This window comes from Xyrauchen texanus, chromosome 7 (assembly GCF_025860055.1).
Source record: "Xyrauchen texanus isolate HMW12.3.18 chromosome 7, RBS_HiC_50CHRs, whole genome shotgun sequence".
Taxonomy (NCBI): domain Eukaryota; kingdom Metazoa; phylum Chordata; class Actinopteri; order Cypriniformes; family Catostomidae; genus Xyrauchen; species Xyrauchen texanus.
In genome coordinates, this window is record NC_068282.1 from 24,805,734 (window position 1) to 24,828,863 (window position 23,130).

Here is a 23,130-nt window from a genome sequence, read left to right on the forward strand (position 1 = left end):
TGTAATTATGGCGGATTGGGTATTATCGTTCCCAAAGCGTCATCGACGATCGCGAAGTTCCCTCGTAAGGGAACGTCTCAGGTTACGACTGTAACCCTAGTTCCCTGAGAAGGGAACGAGACGATGCGTCGCCCTGCCATACTTCCTGCATCCCTGCGATCGACTTTGCTTCGGCTCTAAAAGCTAACGCGAGTAACGCACTGGATGTGCTTATATCCTTTCCTGGTCATGACGTCACCCGCCCGTGGCATTCATTCATTCATTCCTTTGACTAGTTGACATACGTGCTTCAGAAGTAATCACGCAAAGGCATTCCCAAAGCATCATCGACTCATCGTCTCGTTCCCTTCTCAGGGAACTAGGGTTACAGTCGTAACCTGAGACGTTTTGTGACCATTAACACATCATCTCCAGAATGTCATTAAACTCTCAGATGTAGTTCGTTTTTTATCAGACGACACATTTCTTCATCTGCTCGGATGAAGAGAAATGCTTCTAGGCTGGATTACACTACACCACTTTGAAAATATGAACAGAATTGAAAAATACTAGGTATCACACACTTACAGACTATGGTCTATAGACAAAAACTGGGCATCACACACTAAAAGATTGAGGATCACTCCTGCTGTCAAGTCAATCTGATCAGAAACTCAAGTAGAAAACACCTGTTCCCATTCTATGAGACACATGACAGATGTAAACAAACATGGATATATGGGATCGCTGCCATTGATGTTGCTGCTTCTCTGTTCCGATTCTCAAAATAAATGGGCAGAGTGCATTTGTGCGAGATCTTGGGTGGAAAAACAGAGACTATAACGCTAGTTGGAGGAGAGTGGTGTTTAATGTTTTCTACACTTTGAGAACTTGTTCACCATATCCATTTCTTTGGGGTCCCGTGTTGTGGCCGCGCATGGTCAATTTTCATTGGATGCTCACCATAGGACTTTAGAGTCATGGAGCATCAAAAACTACAAGATTCCCTCTATAGGTGGCTCTAAAATCTTAAATATTTTTATATCCTGACTAAAAGGAAAATTTTCACTATTTGTCAAATTTAATGGCATTGTTTGACTCCAGAGTAACTGAATCATCTCCGTCTCACATTAGTGCGTTCTGAACTTGCACATGCTCAAACCGTTAATAAAAAAAAAAAACAATTATACATAGCATCATAACTGAACCTTTTAAGTAATGTTACAACTTCTCATTGAGGGAAATAGCCAACACTAAACTAACTGGTATTTTCAAATGGGTCGTGTTCACACATGTCCTTTAAACTGAAAATTGCAGTTAATTTTCTGAATGTGTGAAAGCGACTATTGAGCTCTAGATTGAAGCATGAGACTGCTTTGATGGCTTTTCTTGCCTGTAAAGACTGAATATATCATGAATGAATAGCATTCAAGTGTGGGCTGTAAAGGAGCATTTCATTGGTTTGAATCACTGAATGAATATGCCACTTCACTACCATGTCTTGGTAAAAGTGTAGCCCAGCAATTGACAAAATATAGAAAAATTAAAACTTGCTTTTTTTGTCATTTGTGGCTAAAAAAGTTATGATGTTTAAACTCTATTGTTAAAGTGTCTTAGGCTATGTTCAGACTGCAGGCAAATCAGATTTTTTTTCTCAATCAGATCTTTTCAGGCAGACTGTCCGCACTATTAATTGCAAGTGATCAAATCAGATTTGCACATTTAGACATAACCAACCTATCTGCATGGGTTGCTTTGGTAACGACGTAGGCGTACACACGTGATGATGCTTTCAAAACAGATGTGGGAAAAATGGAGGTGCATCATCTCGCTCTCCAAATAAGCGCCCTGTCCAGTCGATGTGCAGAACTCCTCCTTCGTACAAGAAAAACTAAGCGACAGAGGAGACTTGTAAGTATTGTGATGTTCCGTGCTGCAGTCACCAATTTTGACATCATCATTGTGTGATAAGAGTGATGCAAAAGACCATTGAAATGCGAATTGAGCAGCCAGGGCATCCGGACAGAGACGCATCTGAAAAAATCTGATTTCAATCGCATTTGAAATCACCTCCTGATGTGGTTTGAATCAGATTCTGAAAAATCAGATGTCATGTGGTTTTTTTGCTGTCAAGACTATCAAAAACTCACCTTGATACAATCTGTACATGCAAAAAAAAATATTTTTAGTGGCAGTCTGTACAAGTCCTTAGTCCGTTGTAGACATGCAAATTACATTTTTGTTGCTTTGTCCTGATTTTAAAGACTATAGCAGAGATAAATTCAAATCCCTACCACTACCCTATTTTCTGTAACTGTTACAGAAAACATCTGCCTGTGACATCAGTGGTATTGTGTGACAAGGAAAGGGTGGAGCTTAAAGGGGGGTGAGAGTGCCACGTCAATACTGACACTGCCCAGTAGAGCATTATACTCCAAGTAAGCCACCAGCTCCCAGCATGATTTTACCACAATAGTCTAATGCCATTTAAATGCCTTCCTCATTTTGTATAGCTTTGACAGGTATAACATTTCCCAAAAAGACTTTCAATGTTGTATAAGGAAATAAATTGACTAGATCATCAAAATTCTGACGTATTAATTACACCGACAAAAGCCTATAAATAAATCAGGAATAGTTCTCCATTTTTGGGATGCATGTACTGTCAGTGCTGCCAAACCTGTGCTAAATTATTAATGCACAACATGTATGGCCACAAACAACAGGCCACAGGGATCAGAGTCAATACAGGCATTTACAGCAATCAATATTAGGCTATTATTATATGCAAGAGATAAGATGTAAGATAAATGAACAATTAAAACAGGACTAGTGGTACATAGACATTGAGCAGTCCATAAAAAGTAATATTAACATTGCATGTTGCTTAAGAGAAAACCCCCAAACAAAAGGCCTAACAAAATCATTTGACAACTGAAAAAAGAAATACCATTTAGATTTTGCATAGCACTGGGGCGACCATTAATGCACTTGCTTTTTGTAGTCATATTGCTAGCAGACTCAATGCCCAACACTAACAACATAAAACACTTGATCCTATGGCAATAAGCTGCAATTATCCTTCTCTTAATCATAATTTCTAATTTTATTTTAATTATCTGTTTTAATTACAGATCTGCTTCTCGGTCAGACCCGGCAGAATCAAATCTGTATCAATTTTCCTTTCACATTCATTCACATTTTGAAAGTGAAAGTACAGATTAAATATTGATCCTCTTCTCACCCCCACACCTATATCGCTTCTGAAGATATGGATTTAACCACTGGAGTCATATGGATTCATTTTATGCTGCATTTTCAAAATTGTAATACCATTCACTTGCATTGTGAGGACCTACAGAACTGGGATATTCTTCTAAAAACCTTAATTTGTGAGGGTAAGTAAATAATGAGAGAATTTAAATTTTTGGGTAAACTATACCTTTAAGGCAAAGAAATGTGTGATGCAGCAATTTCCTTCAGAATCAAATTGCACACTTATCATGTTCAACAAAAGAGAGAAGTCTTATTTTTTGGGCAACAGGAAGGGCTAGGGTTAATGTGGCGTAATTCAGAAAATTTACTTTAATAAACCATTTAGACTTATTGGAACTAAATCAACAATTGATTAACCGGTTAACAACATTTAAAAGTAACGTTTTCACTCTGGAACAATTTAAAGGGACTAATTTGTAAAAATTAAATTGTAAAAATCTGCAAAAATGTAATTCTATTTCACTTTTTCTTTACGTTCCTTGGAACGTTTTCAGTCCCTGCACGCAACAGCTTTTAATTCATAAAAGGAAAAATTTAATTCGTCCAATATCATTGTTCTACAGTTGCAAAATGGTCTTGGTATGCTAATGCACTTGGTCTTGGTATGGCAACTAGTCTATTTAAGTCTCTGCTGTACAGTAGTTACCATGCATCTTAATAGAACTGTGTCTAAAAATGTATTATGAGAGAATCTTCAGCACTGATTATGTGGAGTAGCTAATGAGGTCACTCAGAAGAAAAGTGAGTTCCTCGTGGTAATTTTGTTAAAGACTATGGCTCTATTTGGTTCAGATAATGCTAGTGTTCAGAGTGATGGAGCAAGTCTTTGATAAAGGATGACAGGAGTGAGCTCCACTTGCTTTGTGGTACTGGATGTATAGGATTACCAGACGCTGCTAAGATTGAGAGAAGAACGGGTTGAAAATTATCATGGGACCTTGGTAAATGTCAACTACAATTCAAAGCTTTCAAAATGCGGAAACTCCTTAACATGTAAAGCCATCATTGCTGGGAAACTTGAGGAGCTTCAAAATGTAAGACACAAAATCCAAAAATGGCCAGACCTCCATGACCTTCACAATGCTGAATAAAGACTATGCAAATTATATTTCTAAATATTGACAAAGGTATATTGTATAATGTACTGTATATTACAAATCCAAATGCATACTGTATTGAAAAAACTCATTTCATTTTCAATAAAACAAGGACAGAGCATATTTTCCTCAAAGATAATGTTTTCAGTTTGGCAGGGAAACAACTGCCTTTGTAACATTATTTGGCCTGGGCAATATTTTGAATACTCATAATGTTTTCATTAATACTGCAATTATTTTAATGCACTTTTATTTGGCCATTATGTTTCCTAAAAAAATGTCATAAGAGTAACATACTTGTCTAGCATGTATGAGAGCATTAATACAGATGTTTTGTTAGTGTCCCGGATTTAAACCTCTGTAGTAAAGATGCTGTTTAGGTTAAGTTTGATTCATTTCATTTTGAATCAAACTTTGTTTTTATGAATAGAATTTGAAAAAAACAAATGTGCGTCATCACTCAAAAATATCCACTGAAAATTCATATTTAAAATGTTTAGTAACAAATATGTGTAGATACAAATAGCTGTTTATTCAATTTCAATGTGAATGGTTGTATAGGAGTATATCAATTAAAATGATTCAATATAAATTTCCCTTGTGTTCATTTAGTACAACATGCATGCATTGATTATTTTTAAATGAATTTGTAATGCGTTTTACAGTATTTTATTTTGGCAATTGTTTTATGGCTGTTGGGCTGAAATGATGGGTCCTCTGACTAAAATACCCCTTTAAGCTATTTCATAGCAAATACATAATTTTCAAGTTATAATGTATACTGAATATTGTATTATAATTTACAATTAATTTTCTATATCACCCAGTCCTAGTCATTATATGTTAAAACTCACCTAATATTGTATATTATTTGAATAATATTCTGTAATAATCAAACTCTTCAAAAAGTGCAGAACATAAAGAAACATATCACTTACATATGGACTTACATAGGGTGAGCTGTCAAGGCTTTCTGTGTTCACCACCACCGGTGCTGGGCTTGCCTGCAAAAGAAACATGCATTAATATTTCAGCTGATATGAATCAAGATGCAAACAATAACTGATTACATACATTTTCGTTCTTAACCTATTGTAGTTTAAAATAGCAAAATGAACAGTTACCAATAAAATAAAAAAATCTGAAAAGATACCATAAAAAGCATCACTTACTCTTGGCATGCTGATATAGTATTACACTGGCATTTGCAAGAGATTAACAGCACAGACTGTGTCCATACACAGCATGTCATACTGCAGAATATGCAATACAGAGGGATAACAAACCCGCACACACATAATCTTTCTGCAAACATGTAACACAAGTTTCACTTGCACAATTGCTTTTGAGGGACAAGTGCGCATCAGCGATGTAACGTGGTATTTTCTGGGTAATCTCTCTAACTCAAGAGGACAATTGCTGAGGTGGGTGGAGTAAAAACATGAAGATAAAAAAAGACCTGTGACGTGAGTGCAGGAATGGCAGTGGTCTCAGCTGGGATGGGTGAGATAGGGATCACAGGGATTATGGGAGCAGAGGAAGGAATGACATCTGCCTGCTAAACAATGACAGTGGAGGTCAAAGGTCAGAGCTGATGGCACACAGCAGTACTGAATTGAGAGTGAGAGCGAGAGAGAGATAGAGAGAGAGTGAGGAAGGAAACTAGGATAACAGGAAAGAGCGGTCATGATAACACAAAATAAACAAAAATCATAATATGACTGAAATGAATTAAATCAATAAATTAAAACTCTTCTGTAATCTTCATGTCATTAAATTAAATGCAATTTCTTAGACTTGCTACTAGCAAAGGTAACTACAAACACTTTGCTGTTCTTAAACTGCTGTTCTTAAACATAGTGAGCTTCCTACAGAGGTAGCATTATAAGGCATCATGCATGCCCCCCAAACTGTTTTAAAGGGTAGGTAATTTTAGGATGCTTTCACCTAAGAAACCTTGTTTTGGCAGAATTTTAAGGCATCATTGTATGTATCCTTCATACCAAAGGTAATCCCACAATGCATTGTGATGATCTCAATGAAAACAAATTCAAGATGGCAGAGAAGATGCAGCAAGACAAATGTGGATTATAAATAAACATATATTATTCAATACTAAAAAGTATTGCTTAAAATGGCATAGTATAAATTAAAATTGAAATAAATTTGTATTTACACAGTGTTAAACCTTTAAAATTGTGAGTCAAGTCAAGCCTCCTGTCCAAATAATTCACTTATGATGTTCTATTACATTTAGCATACTACCTTATAAGGCAGCTGCCTTATGTAGGCAGTAGGCAGCAAGGCACTTGACTAAGTTTTGGAACAGAGCTACAGTACTATAATTTTTTATGTCAAATAAAGACATACAATTAGACCACAAAAGATGTGATTAAAAATGAAAAGAAAATCAGTAATGAAAGGACCCAAACGATAAGCAAGTTCTTCATGTGATAGGAAAATAGTTAAGAATATTGAGTGCATGAATTATTAGCAAGAAGCTTTAAAATACACCATTATTATTACATTGTATTTAAAATACACCATTATTATTACACTTTAATAATAATATTATTACAACATAATCATAATAATAGATATTTTTTTTTATAAAAATAAATTAAAAACTGTGTGATATAATCCCCATCAGTGTAAATGTTAGAATGTGTGCAAGCAAGCACATTTTTATTCACTTTAAGGGCGAACAATGATGTAAACTTTCTTCGGACTTAAGCTTTAAGTTAACATAAAAACAGCACTCAGCATTTCAAGATTCGACAGAGCTAAAAAAAAAACAACAACAACTGTTCAGCAATCAACATTCTGTTGTGTGAGGTTATGCGTGTGTACTCTGCGATAAATCCCAACATTACAACATTTGATTCGAAGCTAAAATATTATTTGGACTATTCACCGAATGAAACATTGCAACATATGTAATCAAATAATTCCGGCTACTGAGTTTTATGCCCTACACCACTACAACTTCCCATATTAACTAACATTAGGTTGGTAGCTAGCTAATATTACCAACCTAGCAAAAACATTATACCCTTTTACATGCTAACAGGAACTTCTGAGATTGGCGGATCTAGCTTTAGGATTGTGGCCAGTATGACTGCATAAGGAATTCAGAGATTAAAGGAATAGTTCCCCCCAAAATGAAAATTCTTTCACATTGTCATTCAAAACCTATACTATCTATCTGAAGCTATGAGAGAAATTTGAACAAGTGAACAAGCACCCTTGGGAGCCTGAGACACCTCTAATATTTGATAAAAGGCCAATGGGAATTGGCGAGTGGTATTTGCATGCCACTCCCTGAACATACGGGAATAAAGGAGCTGCCGTGCGAACTGCTCTCGGTGAGCCGTGCCTCGGATCCAGGAACCAATCATCTGGCCACGAGGGTTCAGGGGAGAGTGGAGGGTAATATACTCTTTCAGTTTCGTTCTTTCAGTTACCGAATCGCCCAGGGACAATCGCTGCAGTGCCTCAGTGCAGAGGGGGGAGAAAGCCACTGAAATGCGCCGTCAGGAATCCAGCATAGGTGAATGGGAAGCTGTGTTAAATTCATGAATGAGCGGTTTGCATGCCTGCTCCTTTATACCCGTATGTTCGGGGGAGTGGCATGCAAATACCACTCGCCAATTCCCATTGGCCTTTATTAAAAAATCTGAGGTGTCTCGGGCTCCAAAGAGTGACCCCTAGTGTCACTCCATCGACACAACGTCTCGTTCCCTCCATCAGGGAATGGAGGTTACGGAAGTAACCAGGACGATATTTGTGATAGGCCAGGCCTGTGTCACTTATTAGAAAGTAGGGCTGCTCGATTATGGCAAAAATAATAATCAAGATTATTTTGGTCAATATTGAGATCATGATTATTTAACATGATTAATCTTTGGAAACATCATAAATTTATTGAAGTTTTAAAAAAAAAAATATTTTTAACAGTGGATTACCTTGAACTTGAAATGTAAACTGCACTGGGTAGGAGAGGAGGCTGTTGTCATTTGATAATCATTTTATGTTACGTATGGTAGTCAAATAAAGACTTAGTTAATTGTTGTGTGATGATGTTAGGAGCTCATCTTTTAACTAAAGGTATTTTGGTTGTCACCGTTACTGAGATTTGTGTCTTAAGGGTTGAGGTCTACTGTGTGTCCACGTCCAACAATTGTACATACTGTCTTGCCTTGCAAGACATTCTAATCTTCAGAGTCAAAGATTGCAATTAACTTCATATACAAATATTTGAAATGGTGACAAAATGAAAGACCTCATGTTGCAAATTGATAGTTAGAACAAAAAAAATGTGTTGTTCTCTCAGCAAGAATGTTTGCATTTAGTGAACAAACAAATTCACATTGACTCAACAAAGCAATGTTACTGAGGATAATTTTTAAACAGTAACTCAAAAATATTACAGCATCATGTTGCCTTGATTTTTTAAAGTTTGCTCAATTCTTTTTTTTTTATTTCTTCTGTGTATCATATGCCTTCAGAAGACTGGAATATGCATATGAGAGTTCATTAACATACATGTTTTGTTGTTTTTGCATTTTTTTATGAAGTTAAAATATGGTGTACATGATGTACACTGTTGTGATAGAGGATCTGACGCAAGCAGTATCTCTGGGAGCTCAGCAGATTCCAGCTCTACAGGAGCAAGATTCAGTCTTGCCATGCTGTCATTGAGGACACATCCGCTGAACCTGGCCCTCTGCACAGGCAGTCTGTGTCAGCATTCCCAAACAAAGAACACAGCAGCTTGTCTAAGTCCCCACAACACAGCCAGAGGAGACGGGTATTCAGTTACAACAGTTCAGTTCACTCAGTCAACAGACACATCACTGCAACTACTAATTAGCAAGGGTTTCCGTTTCACTAACCCACAGACACAGGGTTGTTGCACAGGCTTGAGATTATATACTATTGGTTATATTAGAGTGACACTACCACATTCACAAAAGACAACACTCATTCATCCACAACGTTTCACATGAAAGGATGTTGTCCAGGCTAAATTGACCAATGTAACTTATATAAGAATCTGTTCACACTAAATGCTATTATGGCAGGGGTACAGTATTCATGGCCTGTGATCTCCGAGTTAAAATTAGAATCAATCATTAGCATTGATCAGAGGGACTGGCTTAGAGTTCAGCCAGAAGCTTCCACCAGTGTCTCAAATGAACAACAACACAAAACAAACCAGTAACTTTTAACACAACGTAATAAAGACAAAGGCTCTATTTCTTAAACAAATTAAATCACACCAGGGCTCGATATTAATCTTTCCCAGGTACTTCACTTTCATATAAAAAACAACTGATACTTTAATTGTTCAAAAGCTTCTAAATGTATAGTGTCCAAAAGTAATTTTTATTCAGTACATGAAAATGATTAGCAAACTGAGACATCAGTTTATTTACAGCCTCCAGTTTTTTCACTCTCATCTCTGTATGTTTTAGTGGATAATGTGATGTTTAGCATAAATTTGCACAAAAAACAAAAAACATGTAGCTCCATAGTGCTGATATCGATGACTGTCATTTGAAAGTGCCCCACCCTAGTGGGACGATGACATGAAGCGATGGCCCATGGTTAGTTAAGTTGATATTAACTATTTTGACTTATGACAGCCAACAACTGCACAAGTTGAGTCTGTACTCATAGTAACTCCAACTAACACCTGTTACATACAGCCAGCTGAAGCAGCGTGTGAGTATCACCAAAGAAGTACGTCAGGACAACTTTAGCTGCAAGAAACACTTGTGCTTTTACAACGGCAGCAATAGTGTCTCTAAACAGATTTACATTTATAAAACAGTTATCAGGAGTAAGCTATTGATAAGTTGTTAAATCATATTTACAGGATGCTGGTGTTACTGCCGTGCTGCTTCTGCTCCCAATGTGAAAATTCTAACATGTTAACCTGGGCACCAAAAAAACGCTGCGCTGCTACTGCTCTGCTTCTGCTCTGCTTCGGCATGGGGTGTGCAAGACATAACACTTAACATGGTTGTTGTTCTCCATCTGGAACACTCATTTAGGTCATTTTTAACATTGCTTATTATGGAGACCGGAATCAGAAAACAGTCCAGTGGCATTCAGAATCATCGTGGTGCAAATATCACTACTGACTTCTATTACTATTATATTTATAGACTTTATTCACAGCAGCGCCATCCTTGATTTTTGAAGGGAATGAAAACAAGGCTTTGAGGGATAGACTTAAAGAAATATTCCAGGTTCAATACAAGTTAAGCTCAATCGATAGCATTTGCGGCATAATGTTGATTACCACAAAAAATAATTTCGACTGTCCCTTTTCTTCAAAAAAAAGCAAAAATCGAGGTTACAGTGAGGCACTTGCAACGAAAGTGAATTTGTCAAATCTTTAAGGGATTAAAAGGCACAAATGTGAAGCTTATTTTATAAAAGCACTTACATGAATTCTTCTGTTAAAACTCATGTATTACTTGAGCTGTAAATTTGTTTAAATTTACAGTTTGTTGACATTACATAGTCATGGCAACGAAGTTGTAAAATTTGTTATAACTTTACACAGAAAAGGTTAATATGTGATCTTATCACACTAAAATCATGTTAACATGCATATTGTTTATGGCTGTATTTTTGAAAAAGTGAATATTTTAACGTTCAAAAATTGGCCACCATTTCGTTCCATTATAAGTGCCTCGCTGTAACCCAGATTTGTGCTATTTTTTTTTTAAGAAAAGTCAAATTACATTTTTGTAGTAATCAATATTATGCCGTAAATGCTGTCAATTTAAGCTTAACTTGTATTGAACCCAGAATATTCCTTTATTGTAGTTTTTTGTCTACTTCCATTTCTTGGAAAGATGTATTTGCAATGTTTCATTGGTGGAATGATCCAAAAACACTTTAAAAGAACTGCACAATGCATTGAAGAGACTGTATGTCTATCCCTCACAGCCTTGTTGTCATTCCTGACAAAAATCAAAGCATTATCCTATGTAGTATTATTATTTCTATATTTTTTTATTTATTTACTTAGCCCCTTTTCTCCCAACTTGGAATACCCAATTCCCACTACTTAGAAGGTTCTCGTGGTGGTGTGGTTACTCACCTCAATCTGGGTGGTGGAGGACAAGTCTCAGTTGCCTCAGATTCTGAGACAGTCAAATCATGCATCTTATCACGTGGCTTGCTGTGAATGACACCCCGGAGACTCACAGCATGTGGAGGATCATGCTACTCTCCGCGATCCATGCACAACTTACCACGCACCCAATTGAGAGCTCTTTGCAGATGACAAGTTGTTTAAAAATGTCATTTTGTCCTGTTTTTTTACTGCTGTCAGTGGTACATTATTTTACCTTGTGATATAAAATCGTCTTAATTTATATTTCTTAATAGGAAAGCTATTTAACTATACACAGAAAATAACATTTTTGTACACAAATAAAACAAATAGCCTAATAAGATAATAAGTAATATATGATAAGATATAAGTAGCAATATATGATACGTGTTAACATGAACATTGCTACACTCAGTCAATACCTATACAATGCTTAACAGTTTATTTTGTATAAGGTTATGTTTGTATTAGTTTATTAATTAACGTATAAAGCCTGTTTTACTGTTAATTAAAAGAACAGTTAATAAAACCTATTCATTTAAATAGATATTTAATATCAAGCTTTAGTAGTGTACTGTACACCTTACCCTGACATACATTTTGTAAGTTCAAATGATACTGATTACAACGGCCCATAAATTGTTATTATTATTTATTTATGTATTGAAATATACCATTTTCTTTTATTTACAACTTTTATTTAAGTTTAAATATATGATTTTCTGAGACCGGGTGTGTTATTTATTTTTTGATGGTGGGGGTGGGTCCTAGATAAAATCACAGTGTGCCCACCTCTTCAGTCACTACTATACCTTAGCTTACAACTCCGATAATATCATGTCCACAAGTTCATTGCAAACAACTACATCAACACAATATAATACTTGCTTCTAATGAACATCATGGAATGTTCAATAAAACTCAAAATTATCATAAAATCAGAGGGTCATATACCTCCAAACACCAGCCCCAACTACCGACCAAAGAGCACTACTCTGCCAGCACTCAATGACACTTGGTCTCAGGACACATACCTTATCCATTGAAAATGTGCCCCAAGAATTGCCAAGCCCCAAGCCACTGGAAGAGGCTCTGACTTTAGCTGTGCTTTTGGTAGGGCTCTTTTTGACACTGTCCCTCAGGTTGATGAACTTGCCTCTGCTCTTGGTGAGGACAGGGAGAGTGCAAGAACTGTACTGCCTGTTGGACCCCAGAGGAATTTGCTGGAGGTTAAGCAAGGTTGGTGAAGACAGGTGGGGCTGGTGTGGCTGGTGCAGATTCTGCTGCTGCTGCTGATGCAAATGATGGTGGAAATGGTGATGGAATTGCGGCTGTTGTTGCAACTGCTTCGACGTGCGGGTCAGGGTACTGTGTACGTGTCCGACCCTCTGGTGTATTTTGGAATGGTTGCAGTTGACCACCTCAGGAACCCTGTTTCGACAATCCACGTAAGCACCACAGCAGTATTCATGGTTGTAGCAGTAGGTGGTCATTACTTTTCCAAGCAGGCTGATGCCTGAAAAGTTGGAGAATGCAGCTTGAAAAGTGATTAGCACTTACTTTGCTGAGCAATCTGGAAGGAGAAAGTACACACCGTGGTCGTAAATCCAGTCATTTTCCCCTGGCTCCACTCTTCTGCCAAAATGCTCTCACTGTCTGTCTCTCTTTTTCTCTCTCTCTCTCTGCCTCACTCGCTCTCATCCCCCCGCACTCGCCAATTAATGAGCTCCAATGGGCACTGCACATGACAGCACATAGTCTCTTCTGCAGGCATGAATAATCAATGCTCTATTCTTGATTTCAACTTTGGCATCCGATGCTTGCTCAGGACAGTCTGTGCTTCACTCCTCGGACAACACCAGATTTACACTCTACATTTATGATTCACAGGGATTTTTGTAGTCTGAGTCATTTTTCAAAGCATTAACACGAGTCACAAAGTGATGGGACACAGCGGATAAACTCAATCTCTATTATATGCTTAGCAGACGGGCAAGCGAATGGGCCCGTACAGTATATTAGAGCAAATGATGGTGGAGGACATGCGGGTTAGCAGCAGATCCTTGTGTTGACCTTAATTTACAACTACTATACACAACTAATCTCCACTTGAACCTGCACCCAAAGATCCTTTACACACAGTCCAGTGCTGCAGTGGTTCTAGCTTGTATGGTGTCCTGGGTGAAACCCGCTAAACATAAGTTGTTGGTGGTGGAGGGGGGGGGGGAGTTCATGGTGCCCACTTGTCTGTGTGGGTGCCTCGTGCCACCACCGGCAAGATGCCTGGGTGGCTGCCTCCGTGGGGTGCACCGTGCGGGTCAGGGTACCGTGCATGTGTCCGATCCTCTGTGCTGACTGCTGGATACTGGTCGTTCATTTAAGCCCAAAGGGTTCAACAAAACTTCCTTTTAAACATGCTGTAGGTTATATGTGGTTAATAGAAAAGGGTAATCTTTCAATCGCTTGAGTAATCAAATGTGCTGCCAACCATATGCATATTGTTAGATTTCAGACTATCAGGCGTAGTTTAAAGAACCTGTTTCTTATAGAAACTTTCTATAAGAAACAGGAAACAAAAGGATAAACTTTGAGGAATGTACTGCTTGTTTGTTTTCCAATGCAATTTCAAAAAATGAGTAAAGGAGCTTTTGAGCTTCACAAATTATGCAAAAGCACCATAAATCATAAAAGTATCCAGGCAAATGGTGGGGAAGATTATTGGTGAATAACAGCTTTAATTTGTGTCTGTTCCTTACAGAAAGGTATCACATGCCTTCAGAAGACTTATATATATACTGTATATAAAGCATGCATCATTTGAACTACTTTTAAGAATGTTATGGTGCTTTTGCATCCTTTAAAAGCTCCATTCCCCATTCATTGCACCTGCGTGGAAAAATTACCAGTACATTTTTCAAAATTTCTCCATTTGTATTTCATGTAGAAAGAAATTAATATGGGTTTAAAACAACATGAGGGTGAGTATATGATGACAGAATTTTCATTTTTGGGTGAACTATACATTTAATCCTACTACCATTAATACAGTGATCCTAAATTTTTGTGTTCCCATTTTGTCCAGTTAAATAAAAGAGATGCTGCAGGGGCTGAAGTGTATGTGAATAGAAATGAGAGACAATCTAGTTCTGCATTAGGATTGGCCAATTGTGAATGTAATGTTTCCTGTTCACTGCACCCTTAAATGTACTCTGTCCTGTTTCTTATGGGCCTGAGGGTTGTGAGAGAAGGACAAAGTGAGAAAAGATGCAAGAAAAAGAAAGAAAGCTTGTACTTGAGGCATTTTTAAACATCTATACAGCCAAAGAATGGACACTACATATATATACTTTTTTTTAACTTACAAAAAATCAAACAAAAAAACAATAGGAGAAAATGGGCTAAGACACCCACAACTGTACCATATTATGGATATAGAGATTTGGTTTCCAATATATCATTAGGGGAAACATATTAAACAATGAAACATATCTTATTAAGTTGATAAAGCAGAAAATACAAAAAATAAAAATACAAAAAAAGAAAAGAAACAGGTAGGGGCTATATTGTCCCACTATTGTGGTAAGAAGTCCTTGTACAGTACACTATAAAAAAAAAGTGTACTGTACAAGGAGCAAAAGCTGTGGTTGCCAGCATTATACTGTACAAATACGGTTTGTTACCGTTCTTGAAATCAAAAGCAAGTTACTGTTTTTGACAGCTACAGTATACAACTGCAATTTAGCTGCATAATGCTGTTAAATTACTTACTGTCTACTGTTGTTGAAATTGTGTTCCCAGCATGCACTGCGGCATGAAGAATTTACTTACATTTTTTACTATTTACTGGTTTATTAAGTTGCAGTCTAAGTTACTTGTTCAGCTTTTACTTTTTTATGTAAAAGTATGTTTGTTAATTGTCACCATTGTTGCGTTTTGTATGCCAAGAGTTGATTTCTGTGTGTCTTGTTAACAACTCGAGTTATGCTTTAAGTTCATCAAAAATATCAAACACTCAGTTTGCTGATGTAATTTTGCTGAAATATCCTTTACTGTTTTTGCTTTTATGTTTTTATGTGTAATGCATCACTATTGACACGTTTAATGCCGTTTGCGAGGTAGGATCAGATATTCAGTCTGACCTTACGTTTTGTCTATCACAGTGCATCAACTCATGATTTACTTTAAAAAAAAAATAATGGCCGGAAGAACATAATATAATAATAATAAAGCAGGTCCAAGGTGCTCAAGAGAACACTAATCACCATAATGTTGACTTAAAAAAAAAAAAAAAAAAATACAACTATTGATAACAAAACAACAACACTAATTAAACTAAGACTTCTATTCTAAGTCTGAATAAAAACTTTTGTACATGTTTTTTTGTTTGTTTTTAATTTTTGTAGCCCCAATGCATTCCCAAAGCATGAATACTTATTCAAGCGCAAAGGCTTATGGGTATTTCACCATTATTACCCACAATGCAGTGCTATGCTGTTCCCTTACGAGGGAACTCGTGATGCGTCGATGACGCTTTGGGAACGCCTTTGCGTGAACACCCCTGAAGCACGTATGTCAACTAGTCCAATGGAATGAATGAACGCCAGGCTGCAGGGCGTACGCATTCTGAACTACATCGACGACTGGCTGATTCTGGCGGAATCAGAGCAGTCAGAGGTTCGGCATCGAGATGTCGTTCTCGCTCATACGAAGAAATTGGGGTTGAGACTCAATGCCAAGAAGAGTGTGCTTTCTCCATTACAGAGAACCACTTTCCTTGGTGTGGTATGGGATTCAGTCACGATGCGGGCCACACTATCGCCCGTTCGTGTAGCTGCTATCATCACAGCCACAAAAGAGTTGAAGCTAGGCCAGTCACGCACTGTGAAACAGTTCGAGAGACTGTTAGGCCTCACGGCAGCAGCGTCCAATGTGATCCCCTTTGGCCTGCTGTACATGAGACCTTTGCAGTGGTGGCTCAGGACCAGAGGGTTCTCCCCGAGGGGGAACCCACTTCGTATGTTCAAGATCACTCGGCGGTGCATCCGCGCCTTGATTATATGGAGGAAACATTGGTTCCTGTCCCAGGGTCCGGTGTTGGGAGCTCTTTGCCATCGAGTTGCTATCTCGACAGACGTTTCTCTCACCGGCTGGGGAGCGGTAATGGAAGGCCGCTCAGCTCAGGGTCTGTGGAGGAACCATTATCTCTCATGGATTGCCTGGAGATGATGGCTGTCTTCAATGCGTTGAGACATTTCCTCCCAGATCTGAGGGGCCATCATGTGCTTGTCCGTACAGACAACACATCGGTGGACTCTTATTTAAATCGACAGGGGGGTCTGCGCTCGCGTCCACTCTGCAAACTGGCGCACCAGATCCTCTTGTGGTCCCTGGGTAAAATACTCTCCCTGAGGGCAGTGTATATCCCAGGGTACCAGAAAATAGGAGCAGACACCCTGTCGAGGCAGGTGCTGACAGGGGAATGGAGACTCCACCCCTAGGCGGTGGAGCTCATTTGGGAATTTTACGGCCAAGCAGAAGTGGATCTGTTTGCGTCTCAGCTTACGACGCACTGTCCACTTTGGTTCTCCCTCACGCAACCAGCCCCCTTGGGGTTGGACGCTATGGTACAGACGTGGCCGAGGCTACGTCTGTACGCATTTCCCCCTGTTGCTCTGCTCCCAGGAGTTCTGGAGAGAGTCCGCCAGGACGGAGTAAGTCTATTATTAGTAGCTCCACGCTGGCCGAGTCGAATTTGGTTTATGGACCTAATTCATCTCCTCGACGACCCTCTTTTCGAGGTACCCGTCAGGAGAGACCTTCTGTCTCAGGCAGGGGGCACAATATTTCACCCCCGACCGGAGATTTGGAACCTATGGGTTTGGCCTCTGAGGGGGCCCAACTTTTAGAGAGTGGTCTCTCGACTGAGGTCGGTGAGACCATTCTTAGCTCCAGAGCTCCAGCCACGAGGAAATTATATACACTTAAGTGGAAAGTTTTTCACGCCTTGGTGTCACCAGCATCAGCGAGATCCAGTTAACTGTTCAGTCAACACAGTACTTGAGTTTCTCCAGTATCGCTTTACATCAGGTTCATGTCCTTCTACCTTAAAGGTTTACGTGGCGGCCATTGCGGCCTTCCACGCCCCTGTGGGTAGGACATTTTTGGGTCGAGACCCCCTGATTATTCGTTTCCTTCGTGGCACCTTGAGGCTGAGGCCTGTGGATCGAACTAGGGTGGCAACCAATATTCCAAGGCCTATTGTACTGCAGGCATTCTGTCCTCCTCCGTTTACATCTTCGGACCAGGAAAAACTGAATCTCTTATGTCCACAGGGCTGCCCCGTGGAGAAGATCTAATCAGTAAGTGGATAGTTGAGGCTATTTCTCTTGCATATGAGTCCTCTGGCCAGCCGTGCCCTTCGGTGATCAGAGCTCACTCTACTCAAAGTATGGCGGCCTCTAAAGCCCTCATATCAGGAGTTTCCCTTCAGGAGGTTTCTGATGCGGCAGGTTGGTCCTCGCCGCTAACTTTTGTGGGGTTTTATAGCCTGGACCTGGAAGTTGCCCCAGGATCCCAGGTGCTTTTTACTGATTTGCCGACAGTTTTTATCATCTGGCATTTTGTAATTATGGCGTATTGGGTATTATCGTTCCCAAAGCGTCATCGACGCATCGCGAGTTCCCTCGTAAGGGAACGTCTCAGGTTACGACTGTAACCCTAGTTCCCTGAGAAGGGAACGAGACGATGCGTCGCCCTGCCATACTTCCTGCATCCCTGCGATCGACTTTTCTTCGGCTCTAAAAGCTAACGCGAGTAACGCAACGGATGTGCTTATATCCTTTCCTGGTCATGACGTCACCCGCCCATGGCGTTCATTCATTCCATTAGACTAGTTGACATACGTGCTTAAGGGGTGTTCGCGCAAAGTCGTTCCCAAAGCGTCATCGACGCATCGTCTCGTTCCCTTCTCAGGGAACTAGGGTTACAGTCGTAACCTGAGACGTTATTTTACTGTGTGCAGGTTGTTGTTGTTTTTTTGTTTTTATCTTAAAAAATACACTTTTCAATCCTGGCAAATCTGTACATTTAATATGTACATTGCTTCAAAGGTTGATTTTTTAATTTGACTTCTCATTAGACAGACAAGTGAAGGCTGATGTTAGATGATAAAGAACAGAGGAGTTGGTCAGAAGCATCATGATATATATATATATATATGTTTCAAAATGTCACTATAGCTTTCACCAAGATGATATCATGATTTTAAATGTCCATTTTCCCCTAATGCCTTGCATAGAACAGCTATTTACTGTAAAACTAGTCACTTCACAGTGAGCCTGCTCTTGATCTCCCAGAATGCAACATTTTTAACAGCAAACTACTGTATTTAAGAATCACAGTAGATTGCTGTAGGAATTTGGCTGTAAATTTACAGTATTTTTTTACAGTGTACCTTGTGCATGAAGCCCCCCAAGTTAAACTTAAACTTACCCCAGGCAGCTGTATCTTTTACAGAATGTAGACAATACATCTGATATGAACTAACTTTGCTGTTTTTCATTGTTTCATACACATTTAAAATAGACAGACACACCTCCAGTTGTACAGTAGATGGCTCCATACACACACTAATGCTCATGGGGAAGGAAAGAAAAAGAGGCCACCCATTTCACACATCAACCTTCCATATCGATATATATTCACCCCTCAAGTGTGGTGCCATGTACTAATACACAAGGCAATTTAAGGTGAAGTGTGTGATTTTTTTCCATGTTAAAAGGACTTTTTCACATTTCCACTTAATGTGCAGAGACAACTATAAATAAGCTATTTAGTTTGACTTCCATAAGGGTGTAAACACAGTGGAGCTTTCAATTGCTTTGTTTTATTTTAACAGTAGGGTTGGGATTTGAGAATCTTATTCAGAACCAGTAAACTGTATAAAAACAAAACAAAAAGTAAACAGAACCAAATTATTTATATAACTTTTGGTCATAAACATCTGGGATGGCAATGAGGGTAAATGGGTAAATTTTTGGGAAAACAATCTTTTTTAAGGAACCAGAATAGGTCAATTCCATATGATTCCCATCCCTATTAAGTAGTCTGATAATTAAACTCCCAAGATCAACCAATGGTGTAAGTTCGGGACAGGAATACCTATTTGTCCTAAAAAAGAGCCATGCTAACCAGAGCCAGTTAGCCACTGCTGGTACATGCCATAACTACACCATTGTTAGAGCAAAAAGTCTATCTATTGAAGGCCATTCAAAAGTTGTCATGCCTTTGACTGTGACATCACAGTTAAGGGTAATCGTTAGGGGTGTAACGGCTTATCATAGCACAATGCATCGTGGTACAACAATGTGACTATGCGCATTGTGGATATGGGATTATTTAAGCGTTTTTCTATCCAATACACGCAACGTCCTACACCTATGTTAGGCTGTCAAACAAATGGAAATCGGTAACATTTTTAGGATTTTGCGTATACCCACCTAAAATAAGTGATGATACGGATGGCCGCCAGAACAATGACTTGGCTTTTGACTTGGAACTTTTAATCTACTAATGCGATGCCACAGTACCGGTGAGTGAATTGTGTTCTTTATTTTATTTAAAAAAGTGTAAAGGGCTTCTCTCTAAACACGCACGGAGCAGCAGGAGGCTGGAACGCAATTTAATGCACTGGCAAAACAGAGTCAGAACGTTCATTTCACACGTGATTGGATATTTGCTAACAATCATATTTTCCTTTTCTGTAAGGGGAACAACCCTGGAGTAACCATAATTTTCGCTGTAAATTTATTTCCCTGCTAAAGGTAAATACATAAATTACAATTGTACTTATGCAATTCTAAATAACGTGTTAACGTGAGCATTACTACACTCATACTAGTTATACAATGCATAATCTTTTATTACCTATTAAGTATGTATTAGTTTATGAATTAAAGTAATATAAAGTATCAACAATTTTCATTGTAGCCTAATAAAAGGAACATTTCATTAAGGGGGTCCTTCATAAATTCACATTATGCCCACATCTTCAGACACCACTACACCACTGGTTTATTGATAGTGCCATATGAATTTACTATATATATATATATATATATATATATATATATATATATATATATATATATATATATATATATATATATATATATATATAATTATGAATATTATGTATAATAATGCAACGGAGGAATATAATCCTAATGTCAAATGCCATGTCTAATTTTATTTCATCAGTAAATTATTATTATTTAACTGGCTAAGCATGCACTTCCATTAAATATGTATTGAAAATAATATTTAGGTGTAATCAGAGAAAATACTATTATAGAAAAATACAATTTTAATGTAAAATATTTTAAATGTTTGTAATCAGTGACAGTGTGTAAGCAGCATACGTATTGTACATAATTCCGTATTTTCAGTAAAAAGAATTATTAGCTAATATTTCCATTTGGTGTCACCATTGCCCTGTTCTGGGCTGATTTTAGTCCCAGTACATCTCTGATGGATCATGTAGCAATTTTAAGTACAGTACTTTTGGCTAGATTTTTAAGGAAACAAACTGTTTTGCTTATGTCTATAAGGTAGTAATAATAATAACAACTTCAATCTAACTTTCCTTGATTCCGGCTTAGTTTAAAGAATCGTGAAACGGACCAAACAGTGAGTACAGTATTGTGAACCAAACAGAATCGTGAGATGAGTGAACCGTTACACCACTTTTAGTCACTAGTGAAGGGCTTAGACTGTGCCCGTTCTTGTTGTTTCTTCAGCAAATCAACGTTATCATCATGCAGGGTGTCATTTTCCTGCAGTTCCATAGTGTTTAGGGAAATGGCAAATAATGACTGTTTTCAAACAGGTTTCCCCTCCTCTGTCAAAAAACATGAAACATGAAAATGTGTGCCATTGCAAACTAATTTGAGGTTGAGTAAATTAGGACAGAATTTTAATTTTTAGGTGAACCAGGATATGAGAAATATTTTAACAACAAAAATGACACACATTAGCTTTAAAGATTAGCTAAATTCTATAGGAAATCCAAATGCACAACTGGAAACAATGACTGGACTGAAAAGGGCAAGAGTATATGCTACATATCTAAATCACTAGTGATTACATGTTAATACAAATTGTATATAATAACTTATATCCCTGATCTGTAACACCCATAACAAGCCTAATGCGCATCCTTGTGTTGTAAAATCCAATTCAGCACTACTAGTGTTCAGGTTTAGCCAAAGGCTTGACTTAGGCCAACAGCTTATGTTACAAGCTTGCATTACTAATCAAAGATTACTGCTGTTCATGGAAATTGCTAGTGTGCTCTTTCACTGATACAAGAACTTGATAGACATCACATTCCCCCCTGCCCTGCTTCTGACTTCTTTGAATCTAATGAGCACATAAAAAAAAACACAAAGAAGAAGACAGAAGGAAAGAGAGTGTATTTAATATCTTTTGGGTATTTATGATCAGTGGTGTCCAGAATTTCTTGACTGGGGTTGCCCATGTGAGGCACAGACTCATTCAAGGGCAGTGTTTGGTAACTTTTAAAAGTAACTCATTAGTATATTGCATTACTCACTTAAAAACATAACTAAGTTATTTAAAAAGGTACTTTTAAATGGAAAGTAAAGCATTACGTTACTTTGCATGACTTTTCTCACCACAACTATTCTTCCAAACAATGAGCCATGCATTGCATATAAGAGATATTACAGTTCATGCTGCCTCCTGTACAACATTCGTGTCAAAACAAGATGCTAAACAAACAGATATTTCGAAAAGCTACAATCAGTAGGTCTATTCACAACATTTTTATAATTAAGCAATAACAGGAATTTGCAGGAATTTGCGGTGCCCATAGACAATGCCAGTATCAATTTGGAATGTTTTTTTGAAGTCAGGATAAAATTCAGTGGGGAATGCCAAGCTAACATGTTCAAGGAATGCATCTGATGAATAAATGAATATTTTTTACTGAAGTCATCTCAGTTCAAGATTGTTTTCATTTGACAGAAAAAATGTGTGGCACCAGACATGCCACTGCTTATGAGCAATACAATACAATATATCATCCATTGATGGCTAGAGTAAATCATCTTTGTTCTTTGATAATGATCTGGGTCGAAATTAATGGAAAACTATGAGAGCTGCAATCTGTGGTACTGCAGACTTTTTAACACTCATCATTGGCAGTGTGTGCATAACTTTGTCGAAAATAATTGTTTAGAATTTTAGAAAGCACCAGGCCATCTGCAAGACGCGTCAGGTGCGCGACCCACTTTCATTTACCCTTCCGCTCACATTTTACAAAAGTGGTGTTGAGAAATGTGTTTGAAAAGACAAAGACTAGTGCAATGAGCAGTCCTATTTATATCTGAAAAAATATATATATTTGATATATATACACATTAATAATTAATCGAGAAAATCTTGCGTGAAAAAGACATCGATCCCAAGCCTACTGTCTGCATGTGTACAAAATAGCACAGACGGAACACAAGAAAATATTCTGTATGGACAGACTAAGTAGAACCAAGTCTACTTTGGACAGATTGACAAATTCAATATCAAAATGGATTGCTGTATGTTTAATAATGTAGTAATAAAACA

The 23,130-nt window shown here is 38.0% G+C and overlaps 1 protein-coding gene across 18 annotated transcripts in view; it reads right to left on the reverse strand.

The window, feature by feature from the left end:
* Positions 1–23,130, reverse strand: part of LOC127646859 (disks large homolog 1-like) — a 258,238-nt gene that overhangs the window by 96,673 nt on the left and 138,435 nt on the right. For 6 of the 18 annotated variants that reach the window (XM_052130775.1, XM_052130779.1, XM_052130778.1 and 3 more), the window contains one exon: positions 5,291–5,356. In XM_052130775.1, the coding sequence (XP_051986735.1) occupies positions 5,291–5,356 (66 nt within the window). Of the gene's footprint in view, positions 1–5,290; positions 5,357–5,524; positions 5,673–5,811; positions 5,911–23,130 lie in introns of those variants that run through there. The other 12 variants (XM_052130771.1, XM_052130777.1, XM_052130776.1 and 9 more) reach the window with 6 other exon arrangements.